This window comes from Wyeomyia smithii, chromosome 2, assembly GCF_029784165.1.
Source record: "Wyeomyia smithii strain HCP4-BCI-WySm-NY-G18 chromosome 2, ASM2978416v1, whole genome shotgun sequence".
In the NCBI taxonomy this organism is placed as follows: domain Eukaryota; kingdom Metazoa; phylum Arthropoda; class Insecta; order Diptera; family Culicidae; genus Wyeomyia; species Wyeomyia smithii.
In genome coordinates, this window is record NC_073695.1 from 29819389 (window position 1) to 29841658 (window position 22270).

The 22270-nt window shown below is 38.7% G+C and overlaps 3 protein-coding genes across 3 annotated transcripts; 1 reads left to right on the plus strand and 2 right to left on the minus strand.

Annotated features, from left to right (window-relative positions):
* The first annotated feature begins 2316 nt into the window (after positions 1-2316).
* Positions 2317-4581, plus strand: LOC129723110 (probable 3-hydroxyisobutyrate dehydrogenase, mitochondrial). The gene is made up of 3 exons (XM_055677080.1): positions 2317-2665; positions 3544-4049; positions 4109-4581. Exons 1-3 carry the CDS (start codon positions 2510-2512, stop codon positions 4422-4424), a joined length of 978 nt encoding a protein of 325 aa, XP_055533055.1. The 5' UTR covers positions 2317-2509; the 3' UTR covers positions 4425-4581.
* Positions 4492-6318, minus strand: LOC129723108 (programmed cell death protein 2). Its single transcript, XM_055677079.1, has 5 exons — positions 5739-6318; positions 5582-5679; positions 5214-5514; positions 4858-5157; positions 4492-4752 (listed from the first exon to the last, which is right to left on the minus strand). Exons 1-5 carry the CDS (start codon positions 6120-6122, stop codon positions 4585-4587), a joined length of 1251 nt encoding a protein of 416 aa, XP_055533054.1. The 5' UTR covers positions 6123-6318; the 3' UTR covers positions 4492-4584.
* Positions 6319-8360: 2042 nt separating this feature from the next.
* Positions 8361-11740, minus strand: LOC129722054 (uncharacterized). The gene is made up of 9 exons (XM_055675265.1): positions 11289-11740; positions 11152-11211; positions 10528-10687; positions 9551-10467; positions 9277-9484; positions 9043-9212; positions 8843-8984; positions 8555-8746; positions 8361-8500 (listed from the first exon to the last, which is right to left on the minus strand). Exons 1-8 carry the CDS (start codon positions 11609-11611, stop codon positions 8576-8578), a joined length of 2151 nt encoding a protein of 716 aa, XP_055531240.1. The 5' UTR covers positions 11612-11740; the 3' UTR covers positions 8361-8500; positions 8555-8575.
* Positions 11741-22270: the final 10530 nt, after the last annotated feature.

The following is a 22270-nucleotide window of genomic DNA, read 5'->3' on the forward strand; positions in this document are numbered from 1 at the left end:
GCAGTAACACTGGCGCTGATGTCGAAATACATGACGCAGCGCGAACACGACAGCAGATGGTGCTAGTGTTACTAACGTAAAGTACTGGAATCATCCAAACGATGATTTTATTGAAAATTTGTTCGATGTATTATGTCTGTTAGTCTGTGATTTTAGTATCGCCTAAAATGGGCGGGATTTATGCAAGCCTGTCTCATGATTCAGACAACCTAGAGACTTGTGGTCTTTAGCAAAGTTGTTCAGGAGATCAAGGGCTTGTGGTCGGCAGACAGTATGGGCTAGAGTTCAATTGCAAGGCGGTGCTAATGGGCGGGTGCATGTAATTTTGACCACTTGAACCTAATTTATCTTGCGCATCCCATCAAGCTGAGAACTGCGATCTTCAGTTAAGTTGTGCTGGAGTTCAAAAGCTCTTAGTTAATGCCCATTTTGATCTGAAATTCTGCCAAAACACGGCTTTAGCGTGCATGTATTTTTGAGTATTTTGAAATTCATCTCATAAATCCAATAACCTACAAAGCTGTGGTCTTCAGAAAAATTGTTCAGAGGGTCATGGGCTTTTGGTTAGCCAATAGTTTAGTCCGGAGTTCTGCCATAACGTGGTGTAGGTACGCATGAAGTTTTTGGTATTTGCTACTTACTTTATCTTGTGAATTCTATTGCTTAGAAATTTACAGTCTACAACGAAGTTGTTCAGGAGGCCAAGAGCTGGTTGTAAATAAGACCACTACTTGGCGCTAGTGTGCGTTAAGTGTTATGAACTAAATTCAGTACGCAGCTACTCATCGAATAAAGTTTGTCAGATAAAACTATGCAGTTTAAATTATTTTGATTCGAATTTCTTTTTAACAATTTATTTACATTTTTTTTATTTTTCAATTTTTTTTTTATTACGATTGATCACATGATTATACCATGATGTCTTAACAAGATATGGAGTAATCCACGTCAGCAATACCCACGAATTTAAAATAGTTTTTAGCTGACATCAATACCACTGGTGTCACTGGTCGAAGACCGCAACTTTATAGGAAGGAAGAATCTTGGGATAAGCATAGGTCAAAATGCAAACAAGTGCGTGCTCAAAAGCGCCACGTAAGGAAGAAATCCTATACTCAACTCTTCCTTGCAGGAGCCGTCACGCTTCTGAATAAGTTTGCTGAAGACTGCAACCTTCTAGGTCATCGTAAATACAAGATATCTGCCTATTCTATTCTCATGACTGCCACCGCGCCACCGATTTGGAGCAAGAAAAAGGGAACACAAAGACTTCCTGTGTTGGCATCTCAAAATTTATAAGAACAGGAAAGGAAAAAAGACGTTGCATGATCGTTTCAGTTTTCACAGAATGTGCCCCACTATAGTTAAGAAAGACGTAGGCCTACGTCAAAACTTATGGAAAAGCCGTCAATCTTTTCTCAAGTTAGGCGGTCATGGTAATAGGTACTCCATTTTATAAAGAGGGCTAACGTTGAAAAATATCTGATATAAGTTTCTCTTTTTCACGTGATTGTTTAGGGTGAAATGGTTTTAAAAGCCACTAATGGACGACTTCTAGCCACCACCTCTAATTTTCAAAAGCACAAGACTCGGAAATAATAATGCTTTTCCTGTGAAAACGCTATTATATGCTTGCTTCACCACAGCATATACAAAATAGCGTTTTCACGGGTGACGCATTAACTATTACCGAGTCTTGTGTCTTTGAAAAATCGAAGATGTGACTCGGAGTCGGCCATTTGAGGCTTCAACACCATTTCACCTTAACTGCACACCCATTTATAATTATGCCAATTATATATCCCAACGGCATCTGTTTGACTTCGAGATTATCAAAAATTCAATGACTTGCTTGAATGGTAAAACTATTTCAAGTGTTTTTTCAAATCTATTTTATTACAAGAAAATACGATATAATAAGAACAATTCTCTAACTATTTGAATATGCTGTGAAATTGTTTAGAATGATTCCATTTTTTCACATTTCAATTTATCCACCCACTTTTAAACAATGGAGCAACAATTGCTAGTATGTTTCTTTCTGTGATTCCTACGTGATCTTGGAAACACAACAAGACAACGACTCAACTGCTAGATGTATTAGAAAACTATACTATAGTGTTTTAATTTGCATTCAACTCTCACACAACTGTAATCCGACCCGGCTTAGTAACGTCTCTCCGTTGTCGGCTGCGAAAACGAAAGTAAAAATACATCGAACACATAACAAGCTGCGGTCTTTTTAACGCCACTTAAGTGTGTGTGTGCATGTTTTCTATACGCCCATCGTATGCAATTGCTGTTATCCTGTGTATATTTTGTGCGCAGATCGACAACAAGTTTTGCCCTGCGAACAACTAGTCGCCAAAAATCGTTCCCCGAGGAAAGCCGTGTGTGTGATTCTTCGAGCCGCAAGGTCACGGTTGTTCGCCTTAACTAAGTGAAGCAGTCAGGAATTGGGTCCACTTAGAGACTGTTTCTTCAGTGATATAAGAGTAAGTTTGCAGATATGGCTTTTCGCGTGCTATCGTTTTCCAACAGCTTGAAGCACTCGGTGCAGATCAGCGAACTACTGGCACGATCCTTCTGCAGCGGTCCGAAGAATGTCGGCTTCATCGGACTGGGCAACATGGGCACACCTATGGCCAGTAACCTGATGGCAAAGGTTAGTATTTAATTATGTAATTGAAGTTCTATCGGCTGCTTATCGATCAATCGAAATAGTAGTATGTTTTGGTACCGTGCAAATGTGCATATTTATCTACGTGGCAATTATGTTCCCAAACGTTGAAAAGCTAAAAAAATTTAGCCACATGCGTCACTGAATATTACGTAGTACATATTATGATCTATTGAGATAACACTGACTTTTTATACCTTTTCCTCATTTTTCAAAAAAAAAAAAAATAGATCGCCTGATTATATAATTGATAACAACTTTGAGTACAAAAGGTTTTCGAGTACCAAGCCGAAGTATTAAATTATTTAAAGCCCCTAGCTCTGCAAAAGCCGGTTTTTGGTTTTCACTTTTTATTTTTATTTTTATCCAATATGGTCTGTATGTGTTGATCATGTTTGGAAAAGAACGGACGTTAGTCGTTATTGTGCGTCAGCAGACAAACCAAGCTAAACCTATATCAGTATACCGGGGGAACGTCGGAAGGCCCGATCACGCACTCATACACATCAAGCAGTATAATTATCAATTAATGGTGTTACGTAGCCGGGCGCTTATTTCGCTCACATGTTCCCAGTGATAGCAGATAGCACATATGGGCTGACTCTAGTTCTCGGGGAGATAGTAGCAACAGATGATTGCGCTAAGGAACATAAAAATTAACTAATTGACATGCGGCATGTTTGCGTTACACGCGTTGTGAAAATAACGACACGACCTTGAACTTTGCTTAACTTAGGAAGCACCAACACAACTGCTGATGTAATATAATCTTACTGCATCTGTAATGATCCAAAAAACCAAATCTCTTGTCTTCTTGAAAACCATTCGATAATGCTGAGCTTTGAATTATTATTTCATGACAGGGTCACAAGCTGCACGTCTTTGACATCTCGGCGGACGCGAAAGATGGCCTGAAGGCCAAAGGTGCCACCACCTACGACAATGTTTCGGATTTGGCCAAAGCGTCGGACTTCGTTGTGACCATGCTGCCCAACAACGACATCGTGGCCGATACCTACGACACTATCCTGTCCGGCGGAATCAACACCAGCACGATGTTCATCGATTCCAGTACCATCGATCCGAACGTGGCGAAGGCGGTGCAGAAGAAAATCAAAGCAGCCGGTGCAAGTTTTGTCGATGCTCCGGTGTCCGGTGGTGTGCCCGGAGCCAAGAACGCCACCCTAACCTTTATGGTTGGAGGTACACAGGAAGAGTATGAACGCGTGAAGGCGCTGCTCGAAGGTATGGGCAAAAAGATTACCCATTGCGGCAGCTACGGAATGGGCCAAGCGGCCAAGGTGTGCAACAATATGATGCTCGGTATTTCCATGTGTGGTTTGGCAGAATGCATGAATCTGGCTATCAGGTAAGATTCTTCACCCACTTCGATTCTGCAGATTTGTATCGTTCATTTTTTTCGCGCAGACTCGGATTAGACGCCAAAGTATTCGCTGACATTATCAACGCCTCCACCGGTCGTTGCTGGGCGTCTGAAGTCAATAACCCCGTGCCCGGACTGATCCCAACGGCACCAGCGGCGAATCAGTACGCCGGAGGCTTTGCAACTGGTTTGATCACCAAAGATCTGGGAATTGCATCCGCAGTAGCAACGACATCCAACACTCCGATTCCTTTGGGAGCCCTTACGCATCAGATCTACCGCACGTTGATGGCTAAAGGACTTGCCAATAAGGACTTTTCCGTGGTTTATGACTTCATCAAAAACAACGACAAAGCTTGATTCGATCACGACATTGCGTAAGGGTTTCTTCAAAGCTGTACGTCTTCCAGAAATTGCATTTAACGTCGGTATCCTTGTTTGAAAGGATATGTGTAACATTTTATTCATCCAATAGATTCTAATAAACAGCAAAACAAGTTTGCCAAATCTTCTAAAATCTTCATTCTTCTTTTTGCTGAGATTTTGTGTCGGAAATGTCCTGTTTAAAAACATACTCCCTAGCATATGCATTGTCAGGTGTATCGCAACTTCGCTCACACGTATAAACAGCCAGGGTCCCCCAGTCTAGATTGCTATTCCCAAGGTGGTTAAGTAGTTGAGGCATTATCTGAATCAGGAATTGAATTTAGTTTTCATGGCATCTCGAATATTCGTATTTGGACAAAACTCGTTAGACACACATTCGCATATCGGACATAAATGTTGTACTCACCTGGAACTCGAACACCCGTGCTCCACCGCAGTATTCACAGTCCGGAATTGTTCCGGGAATCACATCGGAAATCCAAACAGGGGTTCCCTTTCTATCGTACCGCAGTACTTGTTCGAGTTCCGCGGCAATAATTTTCCTGAACTTGGCAAAAGTTTTATCCTCGACCTGCTCGGAGTATTTTTCTAAATCACTTTCAGATAGTTCACTTAGTTCCCCAGTTTTCCCCTGCTTAGCAAGTTGCTCATATTCTTCCATCTGCTTCTGCTCCCTTTCTTGCTCGGGCAGGTTGGTTGCAGCTTCCTAAAATATCATGCTTATTACATGATCAAAAATAGTATACCTCATTATAAACGCACAATTTTCTCCGGTTCGATAACGATTTCGCTTTGGGGAAACAAAACGTTTGCGGGTTTCGATTCTATTGCTTCTCCACTGCAGGAGCTTTTATGGCCATGCTTCCAATCGATTCGTTGATGAACTACCCCGCAATAGTTCACGCGTTTGCATCGAGAACATTGTTGCGGCCCACGGCATCCGCAAACAGTACAAAGTGGAACCGGAGACTGTACGGCCTCCGAGCGTGTTTCTTCGTTTGTGGGATTAAAGTCATAGTAGTCATTTTTTCTGGCCAGTTGAGAGCGATATACCAAGATATTTCTGGTAGAATAAAGATTGATCATACATTTCGAAATACTATTACAAATAATCAATAAATTCGACATACTTGCACTGGTTTGGTTTATAACAAGTGGCTCTCAAACAGACAAACAAGAAAATCATTCGGTGAAAGCAATTTTCGTTTTCTTCCAATGGCGCGTAAATCTAGAAAGTATCAGAAACAAACCTGAAATAAGTTATTCTAGACAAAGATCGCAACTTACCTGGCACAAATATAGGCAAGGATCTCCACATTCTCCACACAATAAATCCTTTGGCGGTGGTATATTCTTCAAATCCAACCAAGCAGGTTTACCTCCCACTTTGCTCCGAAAAAACTTGTTCGTTAGAAGCCACTCCTCACAAGGCTCTAGGAAGCCTAAATCCACACTGCTCTCCATTAGTTCATAAAAAAAATAGACTTCTAGCTGTTGACAAACTCGGTAGCTTAAAATTCGAATGAGAACACGTGCGATAGCGAGTAAACAAATGTTGTGCGTTTTTTGCGATAGTAAACAAGACAATGTAAACACGGTTACACGATTAAAAATAAGTGTCAAGTTTCGAAGGAAAAAAACCAGGGGGGATTTACTGCTGTCAAAATTCATATATGTGTGCGTTATCGCAGATCAACTCTGGTCCATGAAGTTTGTTGGTCCATGACGTTTCAAAGATTTCCTGTGTGGCTGCCACCAAATTTCACTACGCAACGCAGTATGAATAAAAGTTTTCCGCGATTTCTAGAGTTTTGTTAAAAAAGAACGTTACAATTCTACTGAAGTTTACTTCAATCAAAACGACAAAAACCAAAACAACCGGACGCCTTGTTGCCAAATATGCTGGTCACGGTTACACGATATTTGACAGATAGATTCCCCCTGAAAAAAACCAAACGTCAAGTTAAAGCCGTTGAAGCAAATTTTTTTTTGCTATAATAAATAGCTGGTTTAAGCTCGATTTTGACATTACTGTTGACTGATGGTTCTGGTAAGAGACTCACTATAATTCTGCGATAGAATGCTTGCTACTAGACATTATTTACAGTTTATTCTTTACAAAACATATAACTTTTTAGAAAAATATTACCTTCTCAATCAAACTTCATAGTACATACTTACTAGAGTGCCTGTAAATATATATAGAGTGACGACACTGTCGAAATTGGATTAAAATTTTCTGTTAGTGTCATTTCAATTGAGCAAACAACCAGGGGGGATCTATCTGTCAAACATCGTGTAACCAGCATATTCGGCAACATGGTGTTTGTTTTGGTTTTTGTTCTTTTCGGTTATGAAATTGATCGATGTGAAATATTATAGAATTGGAACGTTTTTTTTTATTAAAACTCGGAAACCGCGGAAAACTTTTATGAATGTGTTGTGTAGTGATTTTTTCCTCATTATCGTTCATAGTTACAAACGTCACGGACCAACAAACGTCATGGACCAGAGCTGATCTGCGAGAACGCACACATATATGAAATTTGACAGCAGTGAATCCCCTCTGCAAACAACCCATTAAACTCGTGCGGGAAAGAGAGAAAATGTTCAGCGTTATTTTGGATGAAATGGCGCCACTCTAGTTATATATAGGCACTCTAGTACTTACGGGAGTGTCACTGAGTCGGTGGCCTCTCACTAAGTAAGTATTACATCGTCAACATCCTTTCTAATATCCTCAAGCTACGGTATAGATGGGTGTGGCCAAAAACTCTTCTTTATTCGCTCAAAACCCTTCTTTATTCGCTCGATTTGGATTCAGTTTTCACCTGCCGTGCTGCCCGAAGCGCACTGTGAAATTTGTCAGCTGCAACCCACCACCGCACGTGCTAAGTTCGTAAACATTTATCTGGCATCTCTTTCTTACTTGCATCTTAAATGGCGATGACGTTTCATTATTCCTCGGCAGTTTTGCCCGCACACAGTGGAATAAAGAAATTCGCTATTAGTGTTGCTAGAACGAAGATTCTAAACAAAAAATTATAGTAAATTTAATACTCATATACTGGGTCAAAATCGAGCGAATAAAGAAGGGTTTTGACAGCAGTTAGTGCGCTTCCAGGTCAAAACGAGGTGAGCTGGTGGAATAAAGAAATTCGCTGATTGGCCCTGACGACTCTGTTGATATTGGTTTGGTTTTTACTTGCGAAAGTGAAGGAGGGAAATATTTTTGCTTTTGTTTCCACACATAAATCGACAATTGCATATGAGAGTTCGCGTAGGTGCGAACAGCCTTAAAAATCTCTTTTACTTGTGTCAGGGCCAATAGAACGAGGGAATGGTATGGTAGCCTTCAAGCGTTACGAACATCTATTTCTGTACCGTTTATCCTTAAACTACTTTCTCTGCTGTCACAGTTTGCTTGACTTTGTTTTGGGGCACAATTAATAAACTAAATATCACTTAGAATATCACACACCATGTAAAAAACCTTAGTAAATTGCTCAAAACTGTTTGATATGCTATCAATAAATGTAGTCATCATTTAACCGGTTTGCCCGAATCAACATAAGATAAGGGTAAACTGACCATTTTTCGGGTGCCAGTGCCAGTGATGTTGGTAACGCGTCAAATGCTGACAGCGATGCCATCCCCGTGCAATAGAATAAATCCGTTTTCAGCACTATCGATCAATACTCCAATGAATAACGTGAAAGAAGGAAAGTATGTATGTGAGGTATGTGGTGAGGAGTCTGAGAAAAAGTCCTCTTTTTATCTACTGTAATTCGAACTCACGAACACCCCTTCTTTAAGCGGACTCCGTAACTTTGCGGCTACGAAGCTCCCCTATTTCCTTCTAAACCACAATGGCAAACACTAACTAAATGAATCTTCAAAAATAGGCCTAAAAAGCTGAGCATTGTGTTTGCCGTTTGATATTTTCATTTTATTATTAACTGGCTCTAATGATAATCAGCTGCGGTTTCCATTTTAACACGTTAATGCAATCGACCGTTTTCTTGGTCTTGAAACTAGTGGGCAGTAAACTGGAAAACTTGAAACGTTAGACATAGAATAAAACAAGTATTCAGTGTACTCACGTTGGACTATATTTAATGTAATTATAGGTCATCTATCAGATAAACTTCTTCTACGTCTGCGTCTTCTTTTGCATCTTCAAGGAACGGCTCATTGCTAACCTCAGCAGGACCAACACACTGCGCCATGTGTACCTTTTTCTGATTCCTGGTTGGGAACATACACTCACACTTTGGACATGTCTCAATACGTTTCTAGAAATACATTCAAACATATTTGATTACTTTAACATTTCATGAATTTGATGTTTGTAATGCGAATAGAAATACAAATCAAGAAGGTATTCTTACCCGCTTAGCTCTAATGTATCCAAGTAATTGGTTTGGATCCGGTTTGACACGTACGTTTACACGGATACCATGCTTGAGTAACATGTGCTTGTTGTAGAAGTAATGATATCGAAAATCTCTCTCACAGCAAATATAGTCGTCCCTGCACAAAGTACAATTAACTTTATCGGGTGTACCTATTGAAATTTAAAACCAATTACCTGTAGGTAATGCAAAGATGGCCCTCCTTTGCATCGGCAGTTGGAAACATAGCCAAGCAAACGCCGCATTCCTGTTGCTGGGGATTGGCGTGGCGAGTCTTGTGCTTGTCCAGGGCACCCTGGTCATAAAAAATCTGCAGACAAATGTCGCAAATAAACCGCGATTGAATCTAAAAGATGGAGAAAAATGTGTAGAGGTGTGACTGAAACGTTACACAAATCTCAATACTTTACCCCATGCACATACTCAATGTGATCCCGTAGTTTTTTGCGCCTGCAATAAGATTCGTCGCAATGCTCACAGGCAAACCGAACCCTGTCGTGTACAGTTCGAATGTGTTTTCGCAGCGCAGAGATTAGCATAAAGTCTTTATCGCACTTATCGCATTTATGATCCCTTCTATTGGTGTGGATTAACATATGGTCGTTGAGAATTGACTTTCTATGAAATATAAGAATGATAACTTTAATTTCGCTTGAAAACTAAACTTTACGAATAGTATTTTACCGTTTAAACTGCAATCCACAAGTTTCACAAGGGAAGACATGTGATGCATTGTGTTTATTGTTTATGTGAATTCTAAGATCCTGCTTCGTGTTGTGCCCTTTACCACAAAAAGTACAATAATGGTTCATCAAATTAAGGTGACGTTCTTTGTGCAAAGTCAACGATTTCCCAGTTGGAAACTGTTTGCCACACGCGTCACAAACCAACGGCTTGTGACGTTGCCCATAGTGGCTGTTGCGGGACCTATTTGTGAGAAATACCTCGGTACATCCAGGGTGCTTACACTCGTATCTCCTGTTTTCACGTTTAAGATGAACAAGTTGGTGACTTTGAAAATTATATTCATAGTATGTATGAAATTTGCATTTTGGGCAATACAAGGGTTCAGCCAATTTTGGACCTCCATACTTCATAACAGGACTTCTGTCAGCTGAAGAATCTCTGGCGCTATCGTTTTCGTTCAAATTTGTTGGATCGTATTGCTCACGTTTACGTGCTTTCCTAGCCACACGTGCGGGCTGTTTCTCTATCGGCTCGATAATTAATTCAGACAGTTCACTGGTTGTACACTCTTCTGCATAGAAGTAGTTTTCATCAAGTTCGATTTTTTCAACTATTTTCTCACTAACGACGGTGTTGTCCAGTTTGGCAATGCAATACTCAGGGAATTCAGCCAGCAAATCTTCTACGTCGTACTGATCTTTGGTGCATAGCTTAAGGTCTTTAAATAGTACCGATAACTGTTCAGATTTGGTCTGAAATAAATTTCTAATTGGATCTGGGTTCGCTAGTTTTAACTCCGCAAGTGAATCCATCAACATATGCATAGTAAACAACTTGGACCGAAACTTTGCAAAAAATTTGAGCAGTTCTAAGCACTGTTGGCAAACTTCGCGGGGTAAATATTTTTCCTTGCGCTGAAAACATATTACCAAACATTAGTGATGTTAAACATGCTCGAATCAGTTTTTACTTACTTCTTCGATTTCGAAAGTAATGCCCGAAATAAAATCACCTATGTTGCCGTCAAATATGGGATCTGCCACATCCAGTGAAGTCATTGTTCCTGAAGCTTCCTTTAGACACATTCGGCACACAAAAGGGAACTTTTCCAGTTTGAACACCGTTTTCATTTTGCTGTAAGATGTTTAACTATAATTTTAGTTCATTCGTTTTAAGACGTTTTCAAATTGTAGCGAATAAAAATTATCTTCAGTCTGAGAGTAACTGAGTTTTATATACCAATTTCACTTCTCAAAAAGAACAATGCAAAAGAATTTGTTTAGCTCTGTTGAAATGTTACAACATGAACTTAAGAATATGCTGCCCGATGGCTCACTCGTCTAGCAGTAAACTGCCGTAACTAACTGTCGTCGTTACCGAGAAAACATGTACTGCTGCTACAATATTTTGCGCTGGGCCTTACTGATACAACTTATTTGAATTATACTTTGTACACAAACTAACAGAACTGATGATCAAATACATCTAATATTAAATGTTGGTCATAAAAAATGACTACAACACGGTAGCTTTGAAAATATTATGCCGCCGAAAACCATTTGCCGGAAAAGTGCAAAAATGCAACAAATCATGCTCACCAGTTTTCAGATGTGTGTTGGTTGTCTTGAGTTAACCCAAACTCTAACTCTTGAAATTCACTGAAAATAGAAAAAAAACATCGTTATCAGAAAAAAATTCAGCTATCAATAAACATCTAAATAATCATGTAGCATACCCATTAGAACTATCATCCAGTTCAGGCGGTGCAGAAACTTTTTCAAAAATTACCGGTATAGAAGTTTTCTTCAGCAACTTCCTTTCATTTTTGTAATAGTAATCACTTTCCCGAAAGTGTTTCGAGCATATTCGGACTGCACTGAAATTGATCTCATTGATGGCAAAAACTTTCTGAACAGCATTCCCGATCGCGTTCAGCCATTGGATGCGTCGCTCGAGATTTTGCGGAAATCGATGTTTCGAAAAGAAATTAAACCGTAAACCATTCTCATACTTGACCCCGTGGAAATCACTACTGCACGTAGACACGAAGCATTTCATATTTCGACAAGTTTACCAACAAATATTTAAAGCTAAAACGATGTTATTCAACTTTACTTATTCCGTAGCTGGTTGGACGAAAAGAACCTAAACATAACTTTTTGACATTAGCTCAGCTCGAGAAGTTATAGCTCCGACTATACATGGCGCCATGTCAGCCACCGATCGATTCAGATTAACGTTTCGCAACCGTCAACGTTACGTTTCCGCCAGGCGAGTGATCCGTCCGGAGCAAATCGTGAATTGGGCGTAAGGAACCATTCAAATATTACATAACGCGGAATTTGGCAATTTTCAATACCCACCCACCCCCAAGTAACGCAATTTTACATGTTTGACACACGCAAAGTAACGCTTCGCTGAATACCCCCCACTCTTGAGCGCGTTATGTATTATATGAATGATCCCTAACCAGTAATTGCATACAAACGAAGATTGTACTACCACATGCATAAGACATACGTAACACTGGCGTTTTTTTCTGCTACACGTTGCCCCATGGTACCCCGTACCTCGTCATGTCCAACTGCTCGCCAAATAATGAACAAAATGAATTTTCTTTTTCTCGGCCTTATCGAGCCCCAAAGAAAATCCCATAAGGAACTGTCAAAAAGTAATTTACAAAGTCAATGCAGAATTTTTCGAGTGGGGTCTTGTTCCCTGCAGGGCTGCGCAGGTACACTGCCTTCAAAAACAACTCAAACAGTGATTTTATTCAGAGGGTGGTACCACATACATAAGACATACGTAACACTCAGGAAGAAATCTTCCAAAAAAGTTGGTACAAAATGAACTACTCGAAAGTACCAACCTCTGTAAAAAAAACCTCTGTTTGAGTTGTTTTTGAAGGCAGTGTACCTGCGCAGCCCTGCATTTGTCTCGTTCCTACTCGAAAAATGCTGCATTGATTTTGTAAATAACTATTTGACAGTTCCTTATGGGATTTTCTTTCGGGCTCGATAAGGCCGAGAAAAAGAAAATTCATTTTGTTCATTATTTATCGAGCAGTTTGACAGGGCGATGTACGGAGTACTATGGGGCAACGTGAACCAGAAAAAAACGCCAGTGTTACGTATGTCTTATGTATGTGGTGGTACCATTCGAGTAGCCCATTTTGTACTGACTTTTTTGGAAGATTTCTTCCTGAGTGTTACGTATGTCTTATGTATGTGTCCGAGCCATTGGCATCCCTATATAGTTTGACATACGTAGCACTGGCGTTTTTTTTTATTCTGGTACACGTTACCCCATAGTACTCCGTACCCCGTCCTATCCAACTGCTTGACAAATAAAGAACAAAATGAATTTTCCTTTTTTCGGTTTGATCGAGCCTCAAAGAAAATCCCATAAGGAAATGTCAAAAAGTTCTTCACAAAATCAATGGAGCATTTTCCGAGTGGGAACGAGACAAATGCAGGGCTGCGCAGGTACACCGCCTTCAGAAACTACTCAAACAGTGATTTTATTCAGAGTATACCCACAGACTAACAGACATAACACGTCGAACAAATTTTCAATAAAATCATCGTTTGAATGATTCCAGTACTTTACGTTAGTAACACTAGCACCATCTGCTGTCGTGTTCGCGCTGCGACATGTATTTCGACATCAGCGCCAGTGTTACTGCATGTGTCAGTGTCAAATGGGGAACTACAAAATATGTATGAGTGTCAAATGGGGAACTACAAAATATGTATGAGATTGCATGTCAGCGCCCCAGACGACGTTTTCGCGCGGTGACTGTTATTCGATTGAAAATGTGAAATGAACGTTTTTTGGTAGCGATGGAGCCAAGTTCCAGTGTTACGTCTGTTAGTCTGTGGTATACCATTCAAGTAGTTCATTTTGTACCAACTTTTTTGGAAGATTTCTTCCTGAGTGTTACGTATGTCTTATATATGTATGTGGTTACATGTAGTTTTTTGGTACACGTTGTCCCACAGTACCCCGTACTCCGTCTAGTCCAACTACACGACAAATAATGAACGAAATGAAATTTTATCTTTCGGCTTTATCGAGCCTCAATGAAAATCCCATAAGGAACTGTCAAAAAGTTATTTACAATATCAATGCAGCATTTTTCGAATGGAAACGAGACAAATGCAGGGCTGCGCAGGAACGCCGCCTTCATTGACTACTCAAACAGTGATTTTTTTTCAGAGTATGGTACCATTCGAGTAGTTTATCTTGTAGCAACTTTTTTAGAAGAGTCTTCCTGAGTGTTACTTATGTCTTATGTATGTGGTGTTACCTTTTTTGTTCGTTTGGCTCAGATTTTGACAGTTCGTTTGGCTCACAACATTTTTCTCCGCATATCGTCACTTCTGTTCGTTTGGCTCACAACATTCCACTCCGCATATCTCTCCCTCTGTGTATTGTGCATTTAAATAAAAATTATCAAAATGTTGCTGATAAACTGGCAGTCAGGCTCACTTCAGATGTTTATTTTTGGTGTACTCGCAACACTGCAACCATCTCAGCCGCTACTGCGCTGTTAGTCCGGTTTATAAAAACAAATACATTGAAATCATTCCGCAGTTTATGTTGTGTGAACACGCAGTTGTTCTATGTGTCTGTAAAGTCGGAAGAAAGTTCGTAAGTCGGAAGTCTGACTTCCGAACTTTAATTTAGTACTGGCGCCACAATAGTAGAGACCATCGCACCAAATCTTTTTAACGTGGGACTACGTCTTTATTTTCTATAGCTTGGTAACCCGCATAATCAATAACCATAAACGGATGATAATCCATATTGTTTAACGATACCCCATACAGTCGGGACTACATCCCGAACTAGTTGTTGGGCACGTTTAATGGTTATTGATTAAGCGGGAAATAGTTGAAAATAAAACAAAAGTCAAGAAATTTCACCCTATTAACCAATCGGAGTTTTGACAGCTGAGGATGCTTCACAGTAAGGTTATCTGTTGTCAGTGAGCTCGGTTCCACTTGGTTACTCCTTTTTTCTGTTGCAAGCTAAAACATCTTGGGACTGAGAGACGATCAGATGAACAAACAGTCAACTGCCTGATTCTTTCTGCATCTGAATAATGCCACTGCTCAATATTCTATTCCAAAAAAGTGACATTTCGCTTAATAGCAGTATTCAAAAGAACTTTATTGTCACTTTCTATTTTTGATATCTTTTTAGCTGCGTTCTATTCATAAGAAGAAATTTCATTATCTGATTCAGTGCCTAAATTTTACATTAACATTTCATTGCTAAGCAGTAAAAACTGATAAAAAATTTGAAGGGAGTATTTACGAGAACAATGAACCAATCACATGCAAGCATTCCTAGCACAGACGACATGTGTTACGACCCCTCGGTCGGCGAATGAATAGATATTCTCTGTATTAAAATAAAAAAAAAATAACAAAGTCTCCCCGTCCCGACAGGACAATTAACTTACTTAGAATAATTTGATGTTTCGAAGGTAAGGTCAGTAAGGTTTTTCGTAAAGCATTGTTAACAGTTCCAAGCGAAGTGAAAAACTTGACAAGTGAAAAAGCGTAAATTTTCGCTTGCGAAATCTGTCGTGAAAACCCGTTTGTGGAACAGGCAGGTATTTCACCAGCCTGCTGTTTACAGTTTGAATGAAGCGAAATTCACGAGTTTACACTCCGAGCGAAGTGAAAATTGGCTGCAACTGACAGAACATAAACGCACGCAATTTTTCGCTTACTGCTGCTTTTTTCCCTAGCGTTTGCATGCGTGGAAAAAGTGAACCCAAGTGAAAAAGATGAGATCTACAACCTTCGATTTCGCTGGATCGAATTTGCTTACAGTTTCAGACGAAGTGAAATTTTTGCAGGTTGCATTTTTTACGAGCGTGAAAAAATGAACATTTTATATGAGATTTTCACTTCGCTTGGAACTATAAATAGGGCTTAAAGTTTGAAACAACTTTGTTTCTTGAACAATTCCTAAACCTGCTATTAGAGCCAAAAGAAAAAATGGTGGTAAAAGCAACAGTACCGTATATGTGGAGTAGAGCGCCGCTGGTCTCTATACAGAGAATGTAATTGTTGGCAGATGAATGAAACAATGAATTAGATTGTATAACAATTCCCCGAAAACTATTATCCCGGAACCCATTTTCCCGAAAGATTTTTCACCGAATGTACCGATTTCCCGAAGATCATTTCCCCGAAAGATTTATTCCCGAATGTACCAATACCCCGAAATTTTCCCGAAAAATATTTCCCCGAATGTGACACTTCCCCGAAAAACGATTCTCCGAATATAAATTTCCCCGAAAAATAATGTACCATTTTCCGAATGTATCATTTTCCCAGAGGATGTTTCTAATATGTACTATTTTTACGGAAACCACAACAGAAAGGTTCTACTGTAATTTATGTTTTCCTTCTGTAAGGTTTGTAAACTCAGTTTGATGGAAATGATTTTAAGCCGTAGAACGGTCAGAATATACTTAGTCTGTTACCCGATTTAAGGACGAAGCGAGGGGTAAGACAGTGAGTGAATCTGAGTTTTTCCGAGTTTTTCTAAGAAAACATTTCTAAGAAACATTTTTCCCAACGCAAATATACACATCATGTTGCTAGATCCCACCGTTCATATATATTTCTTGCTCTCAAGGTAATCAAAGATATGAATCATCCGAAAATTTCGGAGTAATATTGAGTAAATTAGAGTAACTCCCAAGCATAAGAGTAACTTAGATAAAAGTGAGTAAATTTGAGTTTTTCCGAGTGTTTTTTGAGAAAACGTGAGATATAAAGAGCAAATCTGAGTAACTCTCGCGTCTCTGATTATCCATCCCTAAACTTTTTTCCTACCGCGAATATAAACATGAATGTTGCTCGGTCTCACCGCTCATATGTTTTTCTTGTTTTCAAGGTAATCGAAGATGTGAATCATCTGGAAATTTCGGAGTAATATTGAGTAAATTAGAGTTACTCCCAAGCATAGGAGTAACTCAGATGAAAGCTGTCTCGCCCCTCGGGACGAAGACAATAAACTTTATACACCAAACAACTCGCAAGTCTACCTACACACTTTACTAAAAAACAATGCAAAATTTAGTTAAAGGACTGTACAAAACGCACCAGCGGGTTCAAAGCGCCCATACTATTGCCACAGACAGACGTCCAAGCAAGAACAACATTGATCCAAATTTCCGTGAAAAAATTTTTCAAAGTAAATTGCGTTATGAATCACTTGTACACTAGCGCCGCCTGGTGACCTTATCGCTACAATACATTTTTTTCGCTGGTGTACGAGGCTGGCGGTACTGGTAGCGCTATCTGGTTACGTATTGCTACTACAAAAAACTTTACACAAGTTTGGGACTCAGCTTGGACGTCTGTCTGCGCTATTGCTTTTGATTTTGATACGAAAACTGAAGAAAAGTGGGTTTAGGGGCGTTTCTCGCTTGAAAATGCGTGGCTGCACCAACTCTGAGACCCCATATCTTTTGAACAAAAAATATCACCAACCCAAAATTTTCATTACAGTTTCGAAATTACCAAAAAAATACTACGAAATACGAAAATACTAATTTTTTTCACATTTTCCAGTGCCCCAGAACATTGTTTTTCAACATATTGTTTCAAATAGTTACTATTAAAAAAATATGTTTTTGTCAAAAAAAAAATTTTTAGAAACTACAACTTAGGATGCATCTGCTGTGAAAATTTCATTAAAATTATTCTTAAAGATAAAAAAAATATTGGCCTAAATTTCAAAGACAACAACAATTTGCAAACTTACTTAAATTCAGTAAAAATTGGAAAATCAACTTCCCGAACGAATCTCTCGAAGTTTTTGATATTTTTTTGAAAAACAAAAAAGACATCGCGATCCGTTTTACGAATTCTGATCCTATTTACATGCGATGCTTACCTCCAAAAATCTTCCGGTCTATGAGAACTTTCAATAGCCCAATTTTTGCACTTTAATATAAGTTCATAGTAAAAACTACATATGATGCAGCACACTCGTGGCCTTTGGCCAACTCGATTGTCCGGGGTGAATGCTGTCCTTACTCGCTACCGCTCGTTTGGACGTAAACTAGGGGATCACCCCTATGTTTGGAATAGACCTAGGAAATTCAACAGATCAGTTGTTTGAGTGCACGTGGCCGTCGCTTCCGACGGCGGGTCGGCGGCCGGCTCGGGCTGTGGGAGCCACAGTCCCTTGCCCTCGATTAACAATAAAAAATGTAGTCTATGTTATTATGATCGGAATTTTATAACTTAAATTAATGCAAAAAGAAAACAAAGCTATGATTCCAAAGGTAATATTAGGGTGCTTAAAGGTTTCTCTATCTAAACACTTTCCTTTGTTACCTTACAGGAAATCAATTATGAATTCAGATACCCATGAATGTGCAGGTCAAAAGAAAAAACAAACCGGATGTAAGCTTTGAATTCCCGTTAGACACTTGCTGTGCGTGATGCTTTCATCCCTGAGCAATTTGCCCAAATCTTGGGTATTTTTGCCTTTCTCCTAGAAAGGTATAGCAATCACTGGAAAAACCAAAGGTATAAAACTGCTCCAAAGGGTCGAGTCTCGTATATCAATCGACTTAGTTTGACGAGCTGAGCATTTTCTGTATGTGTGTGTGTGCGTATGTGTGTGTGTGTGTAACGCTCTCCCAATCTCACTCGATTTTCTCAGAGATGGCTGGACCGATCTTCATGAAATTAATTGTAAATGATAGACCTCTCTTGCCCCATAAGACCCTATTGAATTTCATTGCAATCGGATTTTTAGTTTAGAGGTTATGTTTAAAAATGTGAAAATCACGAAACATCAATGTCACACAAACTACTCAACCGATTTTAACAAAATTGGTTTTAAATGAACAAGCTACTTAAAAAACCCTTAACTTTTGAGTTTCATGAAGATTGAACGTGTGGTTCAGAAGTTATTCAAAGAAACGTGTTCTGGAGAGTGTTTAATCTCACTCATGTTTCTCAGAGATGGCTGAACCGATTTCCACAAAATCAAGGTCATTTGAAAGGTCTAATTACCCCATAAGACCCTATTGATTTATTTTGCAATTGGACTATTGCTTTGCCTGTTATGTTTAAAAATGTGAAATCCAGCTTTGAAAAGGAACATATTCCGAAGACTACTTAAACTCACTCACTTTTCTCAGAGATGGCTGAACCGATTTCCTCGAAATTAGTGTCAAATGAAAGGTCTTGCTGCCTCATAACACCCTATTGAATTTCAATGTAATCAGTCTGTAATGTATCAAAATATGAAAATCACGAAACTTCATTATCTCAGAAAGAACACAACCGATTTGAACAATATTGATATCAAATGAACGGGCTAGTTAAAGGTTAATTGATGAATTTTATATTGATTAAACACGTGGTTCAAAAATTGTGAAAAGAAACATGTTCCGGTGACTTTTCAAATTCATTCGTTTTCCCAAAAATGGCTGGACTTAATTCAACAATCTAAGTGTCAAATGAAAAGTTTGGCTTTCCTATAGGTTCCCATTTTATTTGACTATAATCGTATTTTTATTCCAACCGTTATGTATTAAATCATAAAAACAACGAAAGTCTATTATCTCAAAGATCACACGACTTATTTGAACATATCTAGTGTCATTTGAACGGGTTGTCTCTCAAACTCACAAGTAAGAAATTCCATAGCAATTTGATATGTGGTTCAAAAGTTATGAAAAGAAACGAAATTCAAAGACTATTTAAAACAGTAACTGCTTTGATCAAAACATATGGCCTAAACAAAATTTAAATTTGGTATTGTGCTATTCGTACGTTCTCGGTACTGCTCGTGATACGTATGTATGTCGTGATACGTATGTATGTACGAAATTCAAAGTCATTTCTTTTATTTCGCTATTTCTTCAGCACGAATATTTTACTCCTAATTAATAATTTTTTTAACTTTTTGCCTTTCTCCTAGAAAGGCACTTGCAAAACCGAAGATATGAAAGTGCTCCAAAGGGCCGAATGGCATATATCACTCGACTCAGTTCGACGAGCTGAGCATTTTCTGTATGTGTGTGTGTGTGTGTATGTGCAGATTTTTATTTTCACTCAGAGATGGCTGGACCGATTCTAATGAAATTATATGCAAATAAAAGTTCTAGTTGCCCCATAAGACCCTATTAAATTTCATTGTAATTGGATTTTTATTTTAGAGGTTATGTTTAAAAATGTGAAAAATCACGAAACATCAATATCTCAAAAATCACGCAACCGATTTCAATAAAATTGGTATCAAATGAACGGGCTATCTTAAAAACCCTTAACTTTTGAATTTTATATAGATTGAATATGTGGTTCAAAAGTTATGAAAAGAAACGTCTTCTGAAGACTGTTTAATTTCACTCATGTTTCTCAGAGATGGCTGGACCAATTTCCACAAAATCAGTGTTATATGAAAGGTCTAGTTACCCCATAAGACCCTATTGATTTTTTTGCAATCGGACTATTACTTTGCCTGTTATGTTTAAAAATGTGAAATCTAGCTATGAAAAGAAACATATTCCGAAGAATACATAAACTCACTCACTTTTCTCAGAGATGGCATACATACATATTTTGTAGGAACCGATTTTCACGAAATAAGTGTCAAATGAAAGGTCTAGCTGACTCATAACACTCTATTGAATTTTACTGTAATCGAACTGTAACTTCGTCTGTAATGTACCGAATTGTGAAAATCACGAAACTTCATTATCTCAGAAAGTACACAACCGATTTGATCAATAGTATTATCAGATGAACGGGCTAGTTAAGGGTTAACTGATGAATTATGATTGAACACGTGGTTTCAAAGTTTGGCTGCCCTATACGTTCCCATTTCATTTGATTATAATCGAACTAAGCAACCGTTATGTATTAAATTGTTGATAAAACAACGAAATTTTATTATCTCAAAGATTACACGACTTATTTGAACATAAATAGTGTCATACGAACGAGTCATCTCTCAAGCTTACAAATAACAAACTTCATAACAATTTGATATAAGTTTGAATGAGAAAGGCTGGGTCTTACCCCTAGGTGGATTAATTTAGGTTTTATGTAGGCCACAGCATGATGTTGCCGGTTTTGGAGGTCCGAATCCATTTCTCGGACACCACCGAGAGTTCCCTGTGTTCCAAGGCGTTGGTCGTTTTGACTGCGGCACACAGCATATCTATTGACCGAAAAAGTTTTTGCTGATTTTGAACATTTATCATATTTTGTATATACTGCTTACCAGAATAAATTTTCAATAAACGTTTGGAAGGAAAATATTGCGTACACAACCTTTTTCAATCGAACTGCCGCAAAAACAAAACAAACTAGAGAACTGTCAAACTTAAGTTCACATTGCGCTCTGCGTGTACTTTTTCTGAACTTGAAAGTTCAGAAAAAGTTCCGCGTCAGCCTTTTCTGAACTTCCTAGTTCGCATGAGGTTCCGCCTGTACCTTATCTGAACTTTCAAGCTGAAAGAGAGACCCAGTATGTTCCTAGCTATGAATGTGTAGGTAATGAAGAGAAATCAGAACATCGAGTAAAATCGATGCTGATCTCATATAGCGGGAACGGAGCAGTGGTATGAATCTAGGCTTCAAAGAGGGAGGACTCGAGTTCGAAGCTTGTGTAGTAAGTTGCAAAAAAAATATGAAATTTATTAATAAATAAAGCCAGACATTATTCTTCTTATCTACATTTCTTCAGTAAATGATTATCATGGGATTGGAGCAACACGAATGATGAGTGAGGGAATTGAAAAATTGCAAATTGATTTTTATTTTAAGCATTTTGAAGTTTTCTTTTCAAGCTGAATAGCGCTCTGTTCAGCGAGCTAACCGAACTTAATGTGAACTTTCTAGTTCGGTTTAGAAGCTGCTTTGCATGCTACTCGAAGTTTATTCAACAAATGCGAATTTGAAAGTACGGTTAGTTACTTAAAAATTGAGCTGAATAGAATGCTATTCATGATCGTTAGACTGGCTGATTAGTCTATAAATTCTACTTTTATCCGAACTTTTGGTTACTTGGGTATCTATTAGTATGGACATACGAAGCGGAAAATTCCCTAGGGTTTGTGAGGCTTGGAGACTAGGCCGTCGATTCCTCGGGGAACCGGATTGGTATGGTTTTGAATCAGTATGTTCAACGAAAAAACTAGTTATTTTACACATTTGTGGCCGGTTTCCATTTCTCCATTATTCTATTCCATTGCCATTAATCCTTTATTTGCCTCAAAAGCATGTATTTCAACAAATTATTTTTGGTTTATCGAGTTGCGACCAAAACAATTAAACTTTGTCACCTTACGAAAATTTTTAATTCTGGTTCAAATTACAAAACTTTCAGCCTTTTATGATTCAGCCTTTCGTACATTCAGCCTTTCGTATATGATACAAACTTTTCAGCCTTTCGTCTTTCGTCTTTTGAGTTTCAGCCTTCCGTTACTAACCCACTCATTCTACATAGTTTTATCACAGACTAACAGACGTAACACTGGTACCCAGCTCCATCGCCACAATAAACGATCATTTCCAATATTCCATCTTATAGTAGTTATCGCGCGACAATACCGCCTGGGGCGCTGTCATGTAATCTCATACATATTTTGTGTAATCTCATACATATTTTGTAGTTTTGTAGCTCGCTCGTACTTAAGGGGAACTGTAGGGGATAGTCCCT

What these genes read in the sequence shown, in the direction of transcription:
- LOC129723108 (XM_055677079.1), bottom strand. Translation starts at nt 6,122, where the DNA reads ATGAATTTTGACAGCAGTAAATCCCCCCTGGTTTTTTTCCTTCGAAAC. An exon ending in CTTGCCTATATTTGTGCCAG is followed by an intron (nt 5,680 to 5,738) that starts GTAAGTTGCGAT and finishes GATACTTTCTAG; the next exon opens with ATTTACGCGCCATTGGAAGA. An exon ending in TATAAACCAAACCAGTGCAA is followed by an intron (nt 5,515 to 5,581) that starts GTATGTCGAATT and finishes TTATTCTACCAG; the next exon opens with AAATATCTTGGTATATCGCT.
- LOC129722054 (XM_055675265.1), bottom strand. Translation starts at nt 11,611, where the DNA reads ATGAAATGCTTCGTGTCTACGTGCAGTAGTGATTTCCACGGGGTCAAG. An exon ending in CTGGATGATAGTTCTAATGG is followed by an intron (nt 11,212 to 11,288) that starts GTATGCTACATG and finishes TTCTATTTTCAG; the next exon opens with TGAATTTCAAGAGTTAGAGT. An exon ending in GATACATTAGAGCTAAGCGG is followed by an intron (nt 8,747 to 8,842) that starts GTAAGAATACCT and finishes ATGTATTTCTAG; the next exon opens with AAACGTATTGAGACATGTCC.
- LOC129723110 (XM_055677080.1), top strand. Translation starts at nt 2,510, where the DNA reads ATGGCTTTTCGCGTGCTATCGTTTTCCAACAGCTTGAAGCACTCGGTG. An exon ending in CCAGTAACCTGATGGCAAAG is followed by an intron (nt 2,666 to 3,543) that starts GTTAGTATTTAA and finishes ATTTCATGACAG; the next exon opens with GGTCACAAGCTGCACGTCTT. An exon ending in TGCATGAATCTGGCTATCAG is followed by an intron (nt 4,050 to 4,108) that starts GTAAGATTCTTC and finishes TTTTTCGCGCAG; the next exon opens with ACTCGGATTAGACGCCAAAG.